Source organism: Haliotis rubra, unplaced genomic scaffold (assembly GCF_003918875.1).
Source record: "Haliotis rubra isolate DU_JTF1 unplaced genomic scaffold, ASM391887v1 Scf173, whole genome shotgun sequence".
Taxonomy (NCBI): Eukaryota; Metazoa; Mollusca; class Gastropoda; order Lepetellida; family Haliotidae; genus Haliotis; species Haliotis rubra.
Window position 1 is genome coordinate 1,315,366 of NW_025765703.1, and position 20,585 is coordinate 1,335,950.

General features: G+C 40.4%; 1 protein-coding gene across 1 annotated transcript; it reads left to right on the plus strand.

Moving 5' to 3' along the window:
* Positions 1 to 736: 736 nt before the first annotated feature.
* Positions 737 to 16,605, plus strand: LOC124272816 (serine palmitoyltransferase 1-like). Its single transcript, XM_046708033.1, has 16 exons — positions 737 to 821; positions 1,320 to 1,424; positions 2,520 to 2,623; positions 3,356 to 3,449; positions 4,605 to 4,677; positions 5,054 to 5,186; positions 5,641 to 5,770; positions 6,535 to 6,624; positions 10,888 to 10,995; positions 11,168 to 11,263; positions 11,786 to 11,882; positions 12,420 to 12,474; positions 12,828 to 12,945; positions 13,210 to 13,283; positions 15,841 to 15,933; positions 16,536 to 16,605. Exons 1-16 carry the CDS (start codon positions 765 to 767, stop codon positions 16,543 to 16,545), a joined length of 1,437 nt encoding a protein of 478 aa, XP_046563989.1. The 5' UTR covers positions 737 to 764; the 3' UTR covers positions 16,546 to 16,605.
* The last annotated feature ends 3,980 nt before the right edge of the window (positions 16,606 to 20,585 follow it).

Below are 20,585 nucleotides of genomic sequence, written 5' to 3' on the forward strand. Positions count from 1 at the left end.
CACTAGCCCAGACTTAAGCTGGTTTTATAGTGCTAGCTCACTGAGATACCATGTCACAGTTGAGCATGAATACCCCACTCAGACACATTGTACTGAACCAGACAATAACATGACTGACATGAGCATCAATCTGCGCAACTGAGGTAGAAAGACATACATCAACCACTTATGCAAGCCTCACCATCCAATGTTGTTTAAGGCCACACTCTGCAATATTTCAGTTATATAATGTCAGTCTGTAAATAACTGAATAACAGCATGAGCATCAATCTATACAACTGGGATACCATGACATTTGTGAACCAATTCAGCAAACCTGAACACAATCCTGTCAGTTGCCTCTTACAACAAGAATGTGTTGTTGAAGACCCCAGATGTTAATGAGACAAGGGTATGTGAACACACAACTAGAGATTCTTTTTCATTTGTTTTGTGCCCATAAATGCACAAACCTGGTAGTTTAATAAAAAGCCGTATAAATATATTCAGACAAGGAAAGAAAACACCAAACAATCTGTGAAAACAAGCAATTCAACCAGGCCAGAATTTTCTCTGGAAAACACTTCTATAATTTAATTATGGATAATAATTAATATTATTAATAAAATCGGTCAACATGTCACTTAACGTAAGAATATTTCTTTAAATTTCACCTTGAACTTTTGAAATGGTCCCTTAGACCTGATGGGCGTGTACAAGATTCAACTTGTCAACCGGATTACCTCCCCTATGTAACTCTCGCTACCTTCACGACAAGCATCACAATGGCGGTTCTGCCAGCTACATGGGACATGTATGACCTTATACAGGGTTTTATACAGGTGAGAAATAATTATTGAACATATTTAACTCTTTTGTAAAATCTTAGAATACGAGTAATTACATCACATCCATCGTGAAACTGATGGCGGTTTTTCGCATATGTGAAACTCTCCGAAAGGGTGCACCTGCTCTGTTTTCGAGATGGGAACCGTACTTATAGATAAATTATATTTGGCTTATATTGTCATCAGAATGGAATTCAATCAGTTTTTATGCTACAAACCATATGATTTCGTTTATAGATGTATCATATTATTTTTTAATTATGATTCGTTGATGTTACATTACATATTAAACTTTATTTTGTAACTATTACATAATTTAGAGAAAAACATTTATAAACGTTTTGGATGTATCGATATATTTACAGGTGAGTGTCGGACACAAAGTAAGTAAAGCTGGTGTTTATTTAGTATAGGCATCATGTTTAAGTTTTACAGTATAATATCAAATATACAATATAGAAATTAGACATGACAGGAATAATTTTGTTGCAGGCACCAGCCTACCACTTGGTGTTTGAAGCTTTGTTGATAGTATGGATATTCAAGCTTATATTCTCCAAGAGCTATGCTCCAGAAAGAACTGTCTTGACAGAAAAGGTTTGTACACTTTTGGAGTTGTGACCAAGCTCCTAGACCCACCTCTAAGCAGCTTCATAAGTACCATGTTTATTAGTCATGCAATCTATTCTAAACATGATTTATACTTCCTGATGAACTTGAGATGTGCATTATTCTTGATTAACATGTCGTTTATTTATTGTTATTTTACGTATTATTATGGAGAAGTCTGAAGTGAAGTACTGAACACCTGTCAGAACAGTTGATTATTATTAGAATTTCTATGCCCATGTCATGATGAAAAGAAAGAGTAAAGTAGTGTGATCAGATCTGTAAAACACTCCACGATGTGTTTTGATTTGACAGACTTTCATATTTTATTAATAGATTTCAAACCATACTTACTTTTGGAGTCTTTTGATACCAACCAATCAGATGTTCCTATTTGATGTATAGCTGGATTCCTTTCTTGAAGACTTCACATATTGGGATGAGCACATATTTATGTTGGCATGTGTTCATTTTGCCCGTGTTGTCTTAACTGTTTGAAAATTGAAGCCAAAGAAATGAAAGGATTAAATACAGCAAAGCCCATACCTGAAGAGATCATACAGATTTTGTAGCAATTTTAGTGAGAAGTTCATGGTCATCTATATTCTCCTTGCCATGTTAACCCTCAATTTAGGTTGATTGCCACTTGACAGCATTATTATACATTGCCTCCTATTTTGTAACTATATGCCCAGTGGAAGATACATGTTGATCAGTTGAACATATGTTACATTTGACCACTTTCTAAATGGCATTGTGTATTCATGAAATTGAATATAGTTGTTAATTGATACTGTTATTTCTCAATACAGAACATCAATATATATATTTTTGCAGATGTAATAAAATGAAAACAACTCTTGTGCAACACAAACTAGGGCATCTATTTTCAGTAGATTTGAGTGTTATGTTCACTGTGTATGTTTTTGTGACTCATGAACTTACCAGGTGAAATATATGTAGATATTTTGTGTTCCTGATACATATTGGCCACATATAAGGTTTTCTAGTAATATGTACTGTTAGACACATCAGTATTGTTTAAATGTGTGAGAAATAATAGCTAAATGTATTTTTTAACAGGAAAAGTCAGACCTTATTGCAGACTGGCAACCAGAGCCCTTGGCTCCTCATGTACCAGATGATCATCCAGTTCTTCAGAGCATGGAGCATAACATGATATCTGGGTATGGAATGACATCATACAATTTGTGTATTCAAGTAACTCCATTTTAACTCCCAGTAAGAATTTGATGTCTTTTAGCGACATTTAGAAGTTGTTATAGATGTCCAAGATATTTTTTATGGATTTAAGCTTCTTTATTCTTTCCCACACAACTTTTCAGGACCATTACAGATCCCTACATCAGGTGAAGTTACAGTTGTGACGTCATAGTGTCAACATCATAGTCTCAACTGTACTTGTAATTTGGATCAATGTTACAGTAAAGAAGTCTCCTGTGGTGATCATTGTTTCAGAATCGTAAACTGACAATTTAACGGTTTTGTGTTGAACTACACTTGCAGTACAAAAACATCCCCAAGTGTGTACAAGTTATTCAAGCTCTAGTCTAGTCACTTAGTCATGGTGGGGGAAGGGATGGCCAAGTGTTTTTGGGCACCACAATTTACTGTGTGGAGTTGCTTCCCTTAGAAGTGCCAGTAACCTGTGTTTGTGGGTTTTGATTACCAGTTTGCTGCGATTATGTATTTTAGATTGTCCACACCAAACATATGCATTTTGGTTTCATCAAAGTGATAAACTTCCTTGACGTGCAGTTTAGGCTTTCCTGCCTCGGTAAGCTGACAAGCCTTAATGTAACTGACATGCTATTCAAAGAAATGGATAATTGTATTCCCTCCCTCCCACTCACTCACTCACTCACTGTCCTATGTAGTTTAACCTTTTCCGATTTCAGCCGTCCAGACAAGTATGTGAACATCAATGGCAAGCGGTGTATCAACATGGCCACTCTAGACTTCCTTGGAATGATCAATGATAAAAGCATTGAGGTTTGATATGAATATATTTACACTGATTAGTATAAGTTGGTTATGTGATTGCCATTTGAACCAGACCTTTTCCCTCTTGTGGTTCACAGGTTGTTTTGTCAACCATTGAGCTTGTTAAGTTCAATTTAAGAAGAAATAACCTCAACCATGTAGAAATCAATGTAGGCTGTTCATCTCCTACAAATCAGCTGTTTGGGATTGTTTTGGTTTCCTTGGTAATTTTTAGGATTGACTAGTAATAAGCATCCTTCAGTCACCTTTTCTCACAATTGAAATACATTGTACACCGGATGGGACTCAACCCTAAAAGTACTAGAATGTGTACTTTACTAAGAAAGTGTAATCCCAAATATAACATATGTTACATTGTACACTCATGTTTAACTTTGTGGCCTTTGTGGGCTGTTTCTGGTATATCGAGATACATATTGTATAATGCATCAAGATTCATTTCTTATCATGGCCTTCCAAATCTTTACAACCCTAATTTTAATTAAGGTTTCAATAGTGCACCTAGTTGTTATTCACAGTAGAAATAACGAGTTATGTGATACAAGATATAATACACGGACAAATGCATGGTAAAACCAAGGACTTGAAACCTGACCAAAGCAATCAAATTAAGCTGAGTCAGTTAATGTAACAACAGTGTCAGAAATGTTGTACACATGTTCACCGAAAAGTAAAACTTCACAATTTATTTTGATGTTTCCCATGAAAGTGTAAGGCAAGAATGTTGGTCCGTAGTAACCTATGTTTGTTGTAAGAGGCCACTAATTGGGTGGTGAGACTGGCTGACTTGGTTGACCACATGTCATTGCGTACCTCATATCATTGCCCCTGCCATGATGGTGAATTATTGCTATAGTGACTAGAGTTACCGAGGAATACTCCCACTCAGGCAGTGGGTTGCCCAGCTGTTGCAAATTGGACCGGTTGGTTGTGGTTGTCATGGTTACACTAAGTATGAAAGGATGGCCATGTTTGCTAAAATATTGTCCCTAATATGCTAAATGTTTATTATCACTGTAATGATGGAGTCCATTAGAACCCAACAGATGAACATTATGAATAGTAGCGAGACTTTTCACATTTGAAGTATGTTTTTAATGTACTTTTATGGGATGTGACGGGGTAGTCCACTTCATGTTGTAGAAGGAGGCCATTGCTGCACTGAAAGTCTATGGAGTAGGCTCATGTGGACCAAGAGGCTTTTATGGAACCATGGGTAAGCAGCTCAGAAACTAACTGTTCTTTAAAGATTTGTCATTAATAGTTATTTTTTATTCTTATATAATAGGCAAACTGTTATGAGGTGCTATTTGAAATAAGTGGGTGGGAAAGTATGATACATTTCTGAGACCAATAACCCCACCTCAGCCCAACCCATCCCATTAATTACTGACATGTCCTTTAGGTTTCCCTTTAGTGTGCAGTCAGTAAAACAGAAAACATTTCCAGTTACTTTGAAACCATTACATGTTATTTGGAATAATTATTGACTTGTGTAAGTGCCAAGACCTAAGATTTATGTTTAGTCTCTTATATTGTCTTTAGAACCTTTGTGACATCACAAGTATTATTACTACTGATTCCCTTCTCAGATGTTCACTTGGAACTGGAGGATAAGCTTGCCAAGTTCATGAATTGTGAGGAAGCAATCTTGTATTCTTACGGGTTTGCCACCATTGCCAGTGCTATCCCAGCCTATTCCAAGAGGGGGGACATAGTGTTCTGGTAAGTGTCAAATCACCATCAGCCTTCCATCTCAGCCTGCTTTACCCACAGCATTGATTCTAAATGTAAGGGACCATAGATTGAGATGTGGATTGAAGTTTGAAGAACATTACAAAGTTTCTGTTGTGATCATGTGAAGTCAGGGACACAGGAGACCCAAGTGGACAGATATATGACAAGAAGAGTTGCTTCCCTTAGCTGCAAGATCTGCTGGGTTCCTGTTTTGATCCATTATGACTGTTGCTCAGTCAAATGGCCATATTTGGCTCTTGGCTTTCATTTAGGTGGTAAATGTCAACAGCCTGCTTTACTCTAGGCTTTCCCAAAACCTTTTTGGAGAAATTGGGCAGTAGTCTTCTACTGAGTTCTTCAAATAAACAATGAAGTAGTTTGTAGTTTGTGATGAAAACTGTTTTGAGTACTACCCATAAAGCAATTGTTGTTGTTTGTACAGTGATGAAGGAGTGTGCTTCTCCATCCAGAAAGGTCTGGTGGCATCTCGTAGCATTGTCAAGTTCTTCAAGCACAATGACACGGATGACTTGGAGCGACTTCTTATTGAGCAGGAAAAAAATGATAAAAAGGTAATTTGAGACATGTGACATCTTGTTCTTTCAAACTGAGAGCAGTTTCATGTCTGCAACCATTGTCATTGCAATTTAATCAATTGTTTCTGAAATGGTCGTTTTTGAAAGGTGAGGCAAAAATTACTTGATATCCTTTTCAATATGGAGAAAAGGTTGAAAAGAACATAAAAGGGAACTGATGAATTTGACAAGGAACTGATAGAGACTCTATTGACATTTTAATATCATTGTAAATTGCAAACATAAGAATTATGTCCAATCCACATTTCATACCTAACTTAAGGTGAAAATGGACACTTTGAACTGAACTGATTGAGTATGGATGTGTTGATTTGATCCCTGATATTCCTGTAGCTGAACAATTGTGCTCATAGTGTATTGTCATCCCCTGGTTTTACCAGTAGGGGCACATAGCGATCAACATGTCTATCGGTTTCTCCCTCCAACCAACTGTGCTCCCAATGTCTTGTAATCACCTGGTTTGAACCTGGATGTAGCAACCAATATGTCTGTCCATCCATCCATCCTGCATCTGTTTCTGGAGCACAACTCCAAAACCGTTAAATATTCCATGTAGACATTTGCTGTACAGATCTGTCTGGTGGTGAACTGGTGCCTTTTAATGATTATTTTATTTATGATACTAAACAATGTCACATTTGTCTTCACTGAACTAGACATAGAGACAAATGAGGAATCTACACCCTTTGTCCAGTCAGTTTGTTGGATGTCATCTACTGATGACTCTTGTTTCGTTGCAGAATCCCAAGAAAGCAAAAGCAACAAGACGTTTCATAGTTACAGAAGGACTGTCTATCAACTATGGTGACATCTGCCCTCTACCTAAACTGGTGAGTCATGAGGCTAGGATGGTTACCATGGTTACACTGTGTGACCTGGCTCATTCCTGTGGTTAACATCTGTTAGTTACTGTCACTAGTGAAGGAATCTTGCTGTAACTGACACAATGAGCCACCAACAGCAGCTTTAAACCCACCTTACTCACTAACTCACTTGTCTCACTGCATCCTGTGCATTCTCTGTCAGCCACTTTTGATGCAGCCTAGAAAACGGAAGCCAATTTATAGTTAAGATTTGTTCATTTGAAGTTCTGTGTTGACTGTCTTAAATTGTAGCCAGCCCAGGGTTGAAGTTCTAATATCACAGTGGGATAAATGTAATTTTTAAACTTATTCTATCTCACGTTCTGTACTTTCTCTCTTACGTTCGCCAGTTAAGTGGAAACAAACTGTAACAAAGTTTTCGGCCATTCTGAACAGCTCAACAAACACACCTACCCCATTGAGTCTGGACAGCTTGGGTAGCTCCTGGGAAGCATGCAGCTTGTGCACGGATTGGTCATGTGACCCTCATTGGTAGTCATTCTCTTTCTTTTTGCACTAGGGTGCTGACGAGCTGTAAACTGTCACAAATAAATTGACTTTAAAAACCTTACATCATGGGGAAAGAGCATGCAACATCAAGAAAACAAGAGTTTGCGTGGACTGCAAGAAGACATTCTCCATCTAGGATCCACACGCAGACTGCATTGGTCTTTGTGACTGGAAGACCAGGTGCAGCCTATGAGCCAAGTTGGATGATGACAACTTTTGCTAACTATAGGGACTCCAGACATAAGTCAGATGATTTAGGCTTTACTTCAGCTAAGAGATCGAAGAAAGGGACCCGTTAAAAAGGGCTTCCTCTTCGATCTCTGAGCATGAGGATTTTCAGAACGCGTCCTCCGACTCTTACTTAAGTGAGAATTTGAGACGACTGTTTCATCCTTCGGATGCCTCCAGTGGTTCGCCTAACACCAGACCATCTGTGGTAATCCATAAGTCGCTGAACCCTCGTGATTTGCCGAACCAGCTAGATTCAGTGATCCCTCGTCTATAGACGATTCCTCCGGACTTGACCAGACGTCAGACTTCAACTCGTTCAATGAGTTTTGATGAACCTCATCTCTTCGGGGATCCCTACAGATTCTACTATAGACAGCAGCCATTGAGTGATAGAGTCACCCATACCCATATTGTCACTCCGCAAGCTACCAGACCGGCTCTACCTGTATCTTGGGATCATTCCCAAGATACCCAATCTCAATGCAATATTGACTTTTATATGATTGTGTGAGCTATGTTAGCAGCTAGTAAGCAGATGCAGCAGTCAGATTGTATACAAGACCAAATAGATCGACAGATCCTCCTACAACATCTACACCAAGCTACTTCACCAGCTAGGGTGGATCAACACCAAGCCGTCAGAACTGATTCCAACTCAACGATTGCAGTTCATCGGGTCCGTATTCAACACTCATCAGGGGAAGGATGGGGTCAAGATTCAATGCATTCTACCATAAGGTGCTGTCTCAAGAGAGAACTTTTCGACAGTGGCAGGAGCTACTTGGCCTGCTGACATCAGAACAAGCCCTCGCGATCAGGGGTCATCTACAACTGTGTCCGATCCTGAGATTTCTACATCCGTTCCTGAGGCTCGATGATCCCGATGCATCGATCCTTCCAAATTCATTGCTCCATCAGTACCTACTATGGTGGCTCGATGAATCTAAAGTTGCAAAAGAGTTTGTTTGATGCCATTCAACTCCACTCAACACGTATTCGTAGATGCATCGCTTAGAGGATGGGGAGCCCATCTTCACGATCAACAAGTGGCAGGGCATTGGTCGTTAAACGATCAGTCTCTTCACATAAACAAACTGGAGTTGAATTACTTTGGCTCATCGTACTTCTACACACTCTCTTTATGATGACTAGTGGAAGAAGTTCCGAAGACTACTGCAGATTGAAGAGCATGCTGTCTCCTGCTACAGCATCTGCCAGGATTTTGCTGAATACCTACAACATCTGCATATGTCAATTAAACTGAAGGCATCTACCCTTGCTACTTACTTAGCAGGTATCAACACAGTTAAAGCTACGGCGATGAGGAATAAGATTTCAACTGTGCCTACTGCACTCCTACAAGTTGACTGACCAACCTGAGAAGTTCCGAGCTCCGGTATGGGACCTCTCGATCATTCTGCGACATCTCATCTCAGACGATTACGAACCTTTAGAAGAGAAGAACTTTGAACACATTACCTTCAAGACTTTCTTCCTGGTATCACTGGTTACTGCTGCTCATATGTTGGAACCCCATGCCCTGGACGTTAACCGAATACAGTTTGAGAGGAAAATCCTGGCAGAGTTTTTCTGGGTCTTCATTGGGACTTCATAGCAAACTGCCAGGGCAACTGGATAGATTCTTCACTATACCGCCACTATAACAGCTGCTTCAGCGGAAGTCTGTCATACCACGTTGGCCTTCTGGATGAGATAGACCAGCCTGCAAGCCTACACCTTTGCCAGGCTTCCCCTGTCAGCTGCATTGAACCCTCATGAGACTCAAGGTCCTGGCATCTACAATGGCTCTTCACAGCAACTGATCGTTGACATCTATTATGGAGGGGTGTTTTTGGAGATCAGAGATGGTTTTTGCCTCCCACTCACCTCTCAGTGACTGACGCAGAAGGACTCCATCATTTGGTCCTTTGGTACTGACACAGCAGCTGTCCTCATCCCGACAATGCAGATAATGACATCCTTCATCTGTGTTTCCATGTAAAAAGTAAATAAAGGTGTATTCATTTCACTTCATCTTTGTTCTACTTTCCTTAGGCATAGATCTACCTCACCTGGAACAGTGGCAGTGCAGTACAGTCACCACTGGGCGACTTCATCATAGACTGAGAGGCCAGTCTTGTGCTACAATGCAGAGGTGATCGACACTCATACTCATTGGCCTCTACTCTAACGAACAATTACATCAGTGGTGTAGGAATACCGAATTCCAGTGGATTCGATGTGTTCCGCTTCAGGTTGCTGGACACATCCTTGATCAAGCTCAAGCAAAGGAGCATGGGTCATTCGCTGTCGTCTGCAACTGAACATTAAACAGTTCAGCTAACCGAGCCCTTCACCTTTATTTGTGATCACGGTGTATGGTTTCGATGCAGGTGCTGGCAAGACTAATATTGCAAGACTTTAGTTTACTGGGTCTTTCTTGAAATCGGGGTGAAGCAGGGAAACCTGAGTTTTGTCAATTGCCCTTTGACAAATGATACGGCTTGAAAACCACGTAAACTTGGGAGCGCCAAGACTCCACACTTGGAGTTTTGTGCTGTGTAATGCTAAGGGGTTTACTAGATGTAACCCATCACAAGTGAGCTATGCAGTCAATCATCAGTTTGCAGTCATAACCAGCCTCCCCTGAGCATCATCATCACCATGATCAAGGTTGTCATCCACCTACAGACACAGGGTCATTTGTGGCCCACCGTCCAACCCTGGGATAAGTACAGAACGTGAGATAGGATAAGTGTTAACACTTTAAAATGTTAACTGTAAATTGTATATTTATGATGCTTATCCTATCTCACGCGGTGGATACCCGCTCGACCAAACTCGCTACACAGGTTACGACTATCTGCTCCAAGACAAGAATGACTACAAAGGAGGGTCACATGACCAATCAGGAGACAACCTGCACGCTTCCCAGGAGCTACCCAAGTTGTCCAGACCCGATGGGGTAGCAAGGTTGTGTTCGGTTGAACTGTTCATAGAGGCAGAGAACTTTGTTACAGTTTGTTTACACTCAAATGTTGAACATAGGAGAGAGAGAGAACAGAACGTGAGATAGGATAAGCGTTATAAATATACAATTTATAGTTAATTTCAATTTTGACAGGTATTTTCGTTCAAGGTATCCTGCTGACAAGCAGATGCTGGGTATGGGTAATCATGTCTATTGGTACTTCTCGTGCTGGCCTACACTTAATGCAGGCACTATACTTCAGGATGATATCTGTTGGGACTCCAACCTAGAACAGGTCCACAACCTTTGCTGGTAGTACTGGCGACCAAATGGACCAAGTGTGGAGTCTCTCGGTGACCTAGTTCCCACTGTGTGTTTAGGTCCCAACAACCTAGGTCTTTGCTCATACTTTAAGTCAATGGTCCAGGATCCATTATTTACATGCTGCCATCTTTTAGCTGTGGTGTGAAATGTTAAGAAATAATCAGACTTCATTATGTAAATAATTTTGTCACCAGCTGGAGCTCAAATGGAAGTACAAGGTTCGCATTTTCCTGGAGGAGAGTCTCTCATTTGGTGTGCTGGGGAAGACTGGCCGAGGAGTCACTGAATACTTCAATGTGAATGTAAGATATCGGAGTCATAACTTGCCAGCCTGTTTCTTGATCTTTTCTTTCAGTTGCTTGCTATTAGAATGTAAACAGTCCCTTGAAGTAACTTGTGTGTAAGACTGTGAAAACAGGTGTTGATAGAAACCTGTTATCATTCTGGTGGCTATATCTGATGCTGTGTTTACAGATAGACGAAATTGATCTGATTGCTGCATCTCTAGAGAACTCCATTGCCTCCATCGGGGGATTCTGTTGTGGGCGGAAATATGTCATTGATCACCAGGTAAAGTAATACCTAGAAATCCTTTTACACAAGGGTACCTTCAAAGTAATAATGGTTTTATACAAGACTTAATAATTGTATGAAAAGCTTAGGTCCACATGACCATACAATGATGTTTTGGCCATCCATATCATCAGAGCCACAGACTTGTCGTAATGTGTAACAGTTTGTCACTGTCACTATGGTGATCCAAGCTATGGGTGTTATGTCCCACACTCTTTGTTGTTGTTTCTTTCTGATAGAAGTCACCCCTCCATGATGTAGTGAACATAGCATCTGCTTGTATAGGAGGGACGCTGATGAAAGAGGTATAAAGATGGTACTTGTTGTGTCCCTGCCTGGTGCTCTGCATTAAGGGGGAAAAACAGAGACTGGTTGACTCAGATGTTGTGTATGAAAGAATCATTTTGTAATTAAACAAAAGAAACAACTTCATGTACTAGCCTGGTATTTGTTGTGAATTTGATATTCATGGTTTTGTTTAGAATGTGTCCTTTTTGCTGATAATGTGTTTGTTTTCAGCGACTGTCCGGACTGGGCTACTGTTTCTCGGCCTCCCTGCCACCTATGCTGGCTTCAGCTGCCACACAGGCCATTAGCATCCTGGACAACAACCCTGGTGGGTAGACTTCAGATCCAGGGGCCCAATCCACAAAGCATCCATAACGTTACAACCTGTCGTAACTCTAGTATATCGTAGGCTTATGAGTGTCATAGTGCTACTATCTTATGTGAATACCCTGCATCCCATGTCAGTTGCCTAGAGTTGGTCTCCAGAAACCTATGAATGCCATGGCAACTTAATGGGTTGGGCGGTCTAACAGTAACTCAGATAATGCTTTGTCATCATCAGTGTGCACCGGTGGATCACTCAGCCAGGTGTGACTGTGATCACAGCCTGTACAACAAATTCCTAATAGTACAAACACTACCATAATCCTTCTGTTGAAATACCTAATTAACATTTAAAGGTGACTCAGGGAACCAGTCAAATAATGATAGATCTAGTCAAGCCCAACAAAAGTGTCATCTTAGCTTATCCCTATACTATAGATGTCCAGTTTCTACTATACTGGATTTCACTGTACTGTTGAGCATGGCTTTGACCTCTATTCCTTTACTACAACATTTATGATGCACCTTTTATTGTTTTCAGGCTTACTGATACAGCTTGAGGAGAACTCCAAGCTGATGCACAAGGGCCTCTCCAAGTGAGTAGAAGGATCTTCAGTGTTATGTGTTAGTTACTTGTGGGGGATTCCCGGAGCGTCATACTTGTCAGGAATGGTCACAATGGCTGGTTAATGTGATTGGATGGAAACCAGAGGGAGGCCTGCTGTTTTTTGTGGGTTCACGTTCTTAGCCCTTTGTTTGATAGTTCAGGCAGAGATTCCATTCTGAACCTAGTTGTGGTAAACAACACGTTTAATCTAGATTAAGATTTAAGCAAGAATATGTTCTGTCTCTATACATGCTCTGTATATATTCTGACAGGTATGATATAACTTCAGCAAATACAGTGTCTTCGTGTCATAAAACCTGACTTTGATGTGATGTTTTCCAGGCTTGAGGGCTTCTGTGTCCTGGGTGATCCCATTGCTCCCATCAAGCATGTCCGCCTGTCCGAGCCATCAGATGACCGGGATCTGGACATGAAAACCCTGCAGATGATTGTTGACCATGTGAGTTTCGTTGTCATGGCAGCGTCATTGTCATTAGAGCAGTCAAATCACACGTTTTGACCAGTTTTGTGGTCCTATAAAAACTTTGTTATATGTTTAAGGATAACATACTTAGAAGTCTTACATTACATTTTTTAATTAAGACAAGAATAAGAGTTACTTCCCTTGGACTTTCAGGGATTCATATATTACAGCGATAAACCTTAACTTTTATTCCATCAGAAATACAAAATCATTCCTAAAATCTGCATATCTTTGTTACAGTCGATGAAGCAGGGCGTAGCACTGACCCTGGCACGCTACCTTGAGAAGGAGGAGCACATTCTTCCATGCCCCAGGTGAGTGCTACCTCGTCTCGTGCTCTACAGTGAAGCACCAGCTTCTGTATTGTAAAATGGGAATTTATCATCTGACATAGCAGCTGACAGATGTCATAACTACTCCTGGTAACTTGGGTTTTAACTTATCCTTCCACAACAATAAACAATTTTCCTTCTTGTTTGATTGTACAACAGTGGAGACCAATGTAGAACATTTACCTGAATACACCCTCCAGCCACTTTGTTCCTAGTCTGCTCCTGTGATAAAAAGTGACAGGATGTATACTGGTTTCTTTCTTGAATTATCATTGGGAATAGACTTCTTTATTCCTGTTTAATCACCAATTTCTGTGGAATAATTAAGAGTGACTAAATATGAGAACATGTGGCAACCTTTCGCATTTTGTGTTCCTTTCATTTTCTGAGTACATCTTGTCCCGTGTCATGATGGTAGTTATCATTTGTGTCCTTGCTGTGATCCATCTCTAATGTAAATGTCCAACTCATGTTGGCACAGGCTATTTTCCTCCCATTTTCTGTCCATGAATATCACTCTTTGACCATGGCTTTCTTTTCTTTCTTATGATATTGTTGTAGATTTTATAAACAATGAACAGCATTGTCACCATTGTCTGTTGTTGATGATGACCCCCCTGTCAAGAGTGTGAATTGACAGGGTAAGAAGTCTGCGGTGTTTGCCGATCTTCCATGGAGTGAGTGAGAGAATTCACCCCTGAGCTCTGTTTCCCTAAGCAAGCCTGCTGTTGTCGCTGCTACAACAGCTTGGTCACCTTCAAAAACCTGATGTAGTGGGACTGCCCTCATGTTACCACTGCTGGGAATGTTTTAGTCCGACCCTGTAAGCTGTATCTCATGCCTCACATGGCACCCAGAATGTCCAAGCACTGCACAACTAGTGCCATTGCACCAGTATGGAGCCTCAAGGAGTCACCTTTAGCCACTACCTCCAAGGTTATCTACCATCCATGATGGACTGTGACCTTCATACCAACTGCTTACTTTCCTGCCTTATGTAGTTTCAGGTTCTGATTTTGTTCCAGCCCCATTAGGTGCTCCCTCATAGGTGCTTTAAACAGCAGGTGCTACCTCACCTACTCCAGCCACCATTTTACCAGGTGCCTCTTCCTACTTCGTCACTTCAGTAGCTGCTTCCCCACAGGCACCTTACCTCCTGGTGCAAACGTATTAACCGACAGCACGTCAAGTGCTGCCTGTTCATGAATAGACTCTATATGATGTCTCCTCCACAAATGGTCGATTTGCTGAAAGCATCTACATAAATTTGCACAAACTGTAACAGTGTAGACGTAGCTTAGTCGTTTAGCTAATAATCCTACGGTCGATAGATTCTCACAAAACTGGTTGCTTGCCTTGGTGACAGGTGACCTATGGCAGAATCTGTCCACACGAGAAGTTGTGGTGCTGTATTCTAAAGGTGCTCCAAGTTCAAGGTCCATGTGATTTCATTCTCTACCACAGCACCTCTACTTGCTGCTGTTACTGCCAAGCCGATGTACAGTTCAGACACTCAGAACACTAGGACACTTTAACAGCCTAAAGCTAAGCACCTCCAGCAGGCTCAGCCATATTAGAAATCTTTGGATCAGTAGACTTGTCCAACTGGTCATGTTCCTACTCTTTTAACTGCTTCGATGGCAGGTCACCTTGTATAAGTTTGAGCTAAGCACTTCCCAGACACTACAGGACCTGGAACCTCTGATTCATGAAGGTAAATCATCAGCTTCAGATCTTTGTTTAAAAAATCCCAGTCTCTCAGGCTTAAGATCTTTGAGTGGACAACCTACTGACTTAAGGTTTCCAGCTTAAGCGCTACTTCAATGAGGTCTCCAGTAACTAGTGTCAACTTTATACATTCATCTACCCTGGGTAACCCCTGATTAGTACCTATGTAACAAGACACATCTTTCAGGCGGCACCATCGCCAATTGTGTCTCATTGATTAATCAGTCCTGGATCCTCCTGCTCTATCTGCATTAACACTACTCCTGAACTCACAGCTTCTATGCTTCATGGTTGATACATGGTCAAATAGCCTGGCGTGATTCAGCAATATTTCCAGCTATATGGCGGCACCTTTCCCTTAGAACACTACAGCAGGAGTCGTAATTCTTGCCCAGAAGTCCACTTTTCTGCTGTCCCTGGACAGCGACCTGCACACCCATATCCTTACTCAGGTCAAGGTCGTCTCTATAGTTATGCTCACTGGCGACTGTCCATCTCTGAGAAGATTGGATCCGCCTGTCACCTGGCCGCAGGGGCCCATAAAAATGGCTTTAAGTAACACAGGAGCATGCTAGACTGGTTGGTGGCTGTGGTTGGATGAATGTACTATAGTGTCTACATTGGTTTATTATCAAACCAAGAAGGAATATTGCATACTCTTCTGATCTGATAAGTATTTAGATAGGATGTATCTTGGCACACATCATATATGTGATTTGTGTTCGGTAGATTTAATCATCTTATATGTTGGTTTAAACTTCATGTTCTTTTTCAGATGTTACAGTTATTAATTACACTGTATTTATTTCAGTATTCGAGTGTCTGTGAACTGCAGGCTGGACAAAGCTGAGATTGATCGAGTGTTGAGCGTAGTGACTGCTAGTGTAAACCAGGTGATGTCTGCGTGAGTATTACACATGGCTTCTAGTTCACATGGGGGATTCTTCATTTATGATTTAAACTCAGCATGAGGAGGCAGTAGGATTCAATTTTAAGCTTTTTCTTATTAAAAGAAATTATGAAGGAGGGTATCATGCATTTGAAACGTCAAAATCCTTCCTGGTTTAGATGGTCAAACAAAGTATACTTTTTTACTCACAAGAAAAATTCATAAGTGATTTTGTTGTTATCTAAATAGCACCGAACAACTGCTCTAAATCCCGAGCATAGGCATATTGCAAGCCCAGCCTCGGCAGAGCTTAGGATGTGACATCACAGTGGCGAGATGTCGGCCTTTTCCCTTTGTTTACAGTGTATTCATCTACAATACAATGGAGTGATTTTATTTGTTATTTTCAGTGTGTAGTAGACATGAGATGGGATATTGTGTTCGTGGGGTGGGTATTTGACTTTTTATTACCAAAATGGGTAAAGCGCTTTTCTGGTGTCTCCTGCCATAATCTTGTAAGCATTAAACCATATCCACTCGCTAACCCCAAAGCATGGAAGATCAACAAGAAGAAACTCACCAACCGATGGCCACAATATGTCTGTTATTTGTTCCAGCTCGTCATAGCAGTTGGAGGGAGTTCGACGTTGAACAGCAGTCTACCTTCCTCCACAGACAGGAACTACTGCAGATACCATCACCACACGTTTCATATAGCATGATACTCACATGACACAGCCAGCCGTGTAACTTACAAAGACAGGATAATACAGACAAACATGGGACATACTTTGTTCATTCTGTCAGATGTTTCCATATACATTATAAAAGCCTCTCTATGTTCTTGAATTATATGAAATATTTAGGGGTTTACAGTAAAGTATGCCAGTATGATGACGGTATATTGAATGGAAATACAGTAGTGGTGACTTCACGTCATGTCGAATGGTCTGGGGTGAAATTTGTACTTGCTCAATAAGACAATTATTTCAGATTTGTTTCTATGATTGCTGTGTCAGTGGTGGGGTATAATCCATGTCTGTCTGTCTGATCTAGTGGTGCTGGGCCGTCTGGCTACTCTGGCTGGTCGTGTGAGGATTGTCATGTGCCAGTATGCATCCTAAGATGTGGGAGTCAGTATTTCAGCATTGATTGTTACGAATCATAAAATATGAAATGTTTCACTTGCACCGTTATCTACAACCAGCCCATTCTCATGGAAACCAATAAGGGAACACGCAAAAGTACAAGAGTTCCTTTATTTATTTCCAGAATTTCACTCACAGTGCAATACATACCTTGTGAAGAAACCTGGAAAAGAATGTAGGAACACTTGTACTTTCATGTGTTCCCTTATTAGTTTCCATGAGTATATGTTGGTTAGTGATTCCAACATATTATTTCAAACCTTTTTTTAGCAGCTTAGAATGCTTCAAAACAGTTTTTATGTTATCTAAATAAATAATCTTTAAGATATTGAAGCCACTCATCACTCAGTAGCAGTGTAGCTGTGAGATGAGGGTATGACACAATTGTGCTCCTCTCAGCTGATATTCTTTCACAGACCTTATATGTTGGTTGAAATCCATAACAGTGATGAGATTCTGGTTTTAATATTTCAAACTCCATGGATAATTCAGATCAGGTTTAGGAAACCATGGACAAGCCTCAACTCATACATCCTCTTGTTATGTTGGAAGACCAACATGTGTCTTTTTTAGGACTGTACATAATCATGAGGTTGAGATGACATGTTTATATGACTATATTTGACATGGCATATCATCTGTATATTGACTATCAAGTATTATAAATGAAAACTAGAAAATATATATCTTCTTTGGCACTGGCTTGAACAACGTTAACTCCGGCATGACAGGTGAATACCCACTTCCAGTGCAATGTATTAATGCTATCAGATATCGTTAGCTTATGTCTATTTCCATTTTTAATGGTGTGATGGCTCCAGCTCCTTTGTCTCATGGCAGGGACATCAGGACATCCGATGGCTGGAGGACACACTCGTTAATTGTGACACTCAAACAAAGTCATGATGTGGTTCTGATAACGTTGATATAGGATTGGAATGCGATTGGTATCCGTGATGAGTGAGTAAGTTGGGTTTAGCACTGCTTCAATCACAGCTTGTATGCTGGGGGTGGGGGGGTACCCTATATGATGCAGGTTCCCTGTGGGTGAAACTCGCCAGCATGGCTCTGGAGGTGGGTGACCTTGTAGTTTGTTCATAATGAGACCAGACTACAGTGTTTCATAGTGGAATGTTGTTTACAGAATACTATCATTACTTTCAATAATATATCTCACTGCTCACAGGATTTGTTGGTAAGGTAGCACCACAGGGAAAGAGACGGCATGTTGTTTTAAATCTGGATTTCACTTGAATGGAGGATGTATTGAATGCAGCACTAAATAATACTTGCACCTCATGACAGAAGAATGTACACCAACTGAAGCTATTTGCAATTCAGGAAGATGAGTTATGAAACTGATTCCTATTAACTTGTTCACAATACAAGTTTATGAAGATGTTAGTTTTTCTGTCTACCTTCCAAACTCCAGATTTGTTACTGGGTATTTGGGAGTAGAATAGAATATTGCCAACTTAAACGTATATAGATTATATATTATTTTTTATATCAAAAGACACAAAGATGAGAATATATTTCTCAGCCATCATTCTTCCAACTGTTTTGTGTAATAAGCAGCATCTCAAGTGTTAAAACAGCTTCAGTAACTGAGGGATTAGTCATAACAGCCTGTATGCAGCTGTGATGCCATGTCACAGCAGTGGCAGCTACAAGGAGAGACCTCTTGACCTCACTTAGCAATGTCTTATGTAGAGATCAGTTTTACATCCTAATCAGAACTTCTGAAAATTTCATTTAGTTGATTTCCGCCTCCTTCTGATGGCAGGTTACGTTGTCCTGGAAGTATGTGACAATATCCTCTGTATGTGACACCAGCATTACTGAGTGGGGTCTATATTTCCGCCTCCTACTGATGGCAGGTTACGTTGTCCTGGAAGTATGTGACAATATCCTCTGTATGTGACACCAGCATTACTGAGTGGGGTCCATATTTCGCCTTATGAAGTAGGTGCAGAAAAAGAACACTACTACCAATTCACCTGCAACCTTTTGTATGTAAATGATCAAGGGATTATTTGTTTGCAGTTTTGTGGGTGTTGGCATCAGTTCCAGATGAGCTTTTGGGTCATTAAATGCTCAACAGCTCTAAGGCACTTTTTGATCATATCCTGTTTGACAAGCACATATTCATTTGTTATTAAGTTACAGTTTTGTCACATGAGCTTTTCACACTGTTTAAAATATGTCTGAGGTCATGGGTAATGTTGTGGTCATGACTAGACCAAGACCTAACATTTGTTTGGTCTCATCATGTGTGCATGAACAACTGTGTGGTGTCATTATGTTTTAAGCTGTTTTATACTTTTGTATGTTTTTGTCAGTCTTCTGAAACGAGTGATATGCAGGTTGTATATATTTCTTCCATCATGTAACATATGCCATTATGAATAAAGTGTATCTGAAGCTGAGGTGACGTTTGTTGTGTAGTCTGGAACATGCATAATGGATCTGTGTAACACATTAATCTGCACAGGGAGAGAGGCAGAGAGAGAGAGAGATTGTGGTCTTTGAAGTTTTTGAAAGGCATTTAGAAGTTGGACAAACATGAATACATGACATGATTTATGGATAACAACTTCTTTATTCTTCTATAAGGAATAAAGAAGTTGTTATCCCTAAATGTGTCATGAATTGTGGTCTTTGCGGAACTTCCGACACTGATAACTCGTCACCATAGTTGTATATTATGTCTGATTTTGTCCGTCAGGTAATAACTGTACATTTTCACACTCCTGCACTCAATCTCAATCTGTGTAATAATGAATGTGTATTATGTATGTAATATATATTTTATCGATCATATCCAAAGTTACCAATCTAGACCTGTTGTGGCCATCCGTGCATCCTTTAACACTGGATCTGATCTAGGATACCTGTCATCGGACTGTGTGGGGCCACCATGGATGTGTGGACTGGTGTGCTGGCAATTTATGCCTTACTCTCAGAGTATGGGTTATAATCCTGATGGGGCTCAACCCAAGAAGTACTAAAATGTGTACTGTACTTGGTGAGGTTTATCCCCAATGTATCGTGTCACAACCTTCCCAAAGTGAACTCTGCCTTTATGTCGAGCGATATTGCAGCATGTCGAGTACATGATGTCTCCTCCCAGTTTTATCATGTGACAGCTCTCTCTAGTTTGACATCCTGACAGCTCTCTCTAGTTTGACATCCTGACAGCTCTCTCTAGTTTGACATCCTGACAGCTCTCTCTAGTTTGACATCCTGACAGCTCTCTCTAGTTTGACATCCTGACAGCTCTCTCTAGTTTGACATCCTGACAGCTCTCTCTAGTTTGACATCCTGACAGCTCTGCATAGTTTGACATCCTGACAGTTCTGCATAGTTTGAAATGTTTGATTTGTTGCTTTATCAAACGAAGGTTATGATTTGTCTAACTTCGAATGTGTTTGTGTAAATCTCCCAAGAAAGGGATATTTTTCTGATGAGAGATGTACATGTGCATGTATAAATGTATTAAGTAACAAACATTCTTTA

What these genes read in the sequence shown, in the direction of transcription:
- LOC124272816 (XM_046708033.1), top strand. Translation starts at nt 765, where the DNA reads ATGGCGGTTCTGCCAGCTACATGGGACATGTATGACCTTATACAGGGT. An exon ending in TCAATGATAAAAGCATTGAG is followed by an intron (nt 3,450 to 4,604) that starts GTTTGATATGAA and finishes TTCATGTTGTAG; the next exon opens with AAGGAGGCCATTGCTGCACT. An exon ending in AGGCTTTTATGGAACCATGG is followed by an intron (nt 4,678 to 5,053) that starts GTAAGCAGCTCA and finishes TTCCCTTCTCAG; the next exon opens with ATGTTCACTTGGAACTGGAG.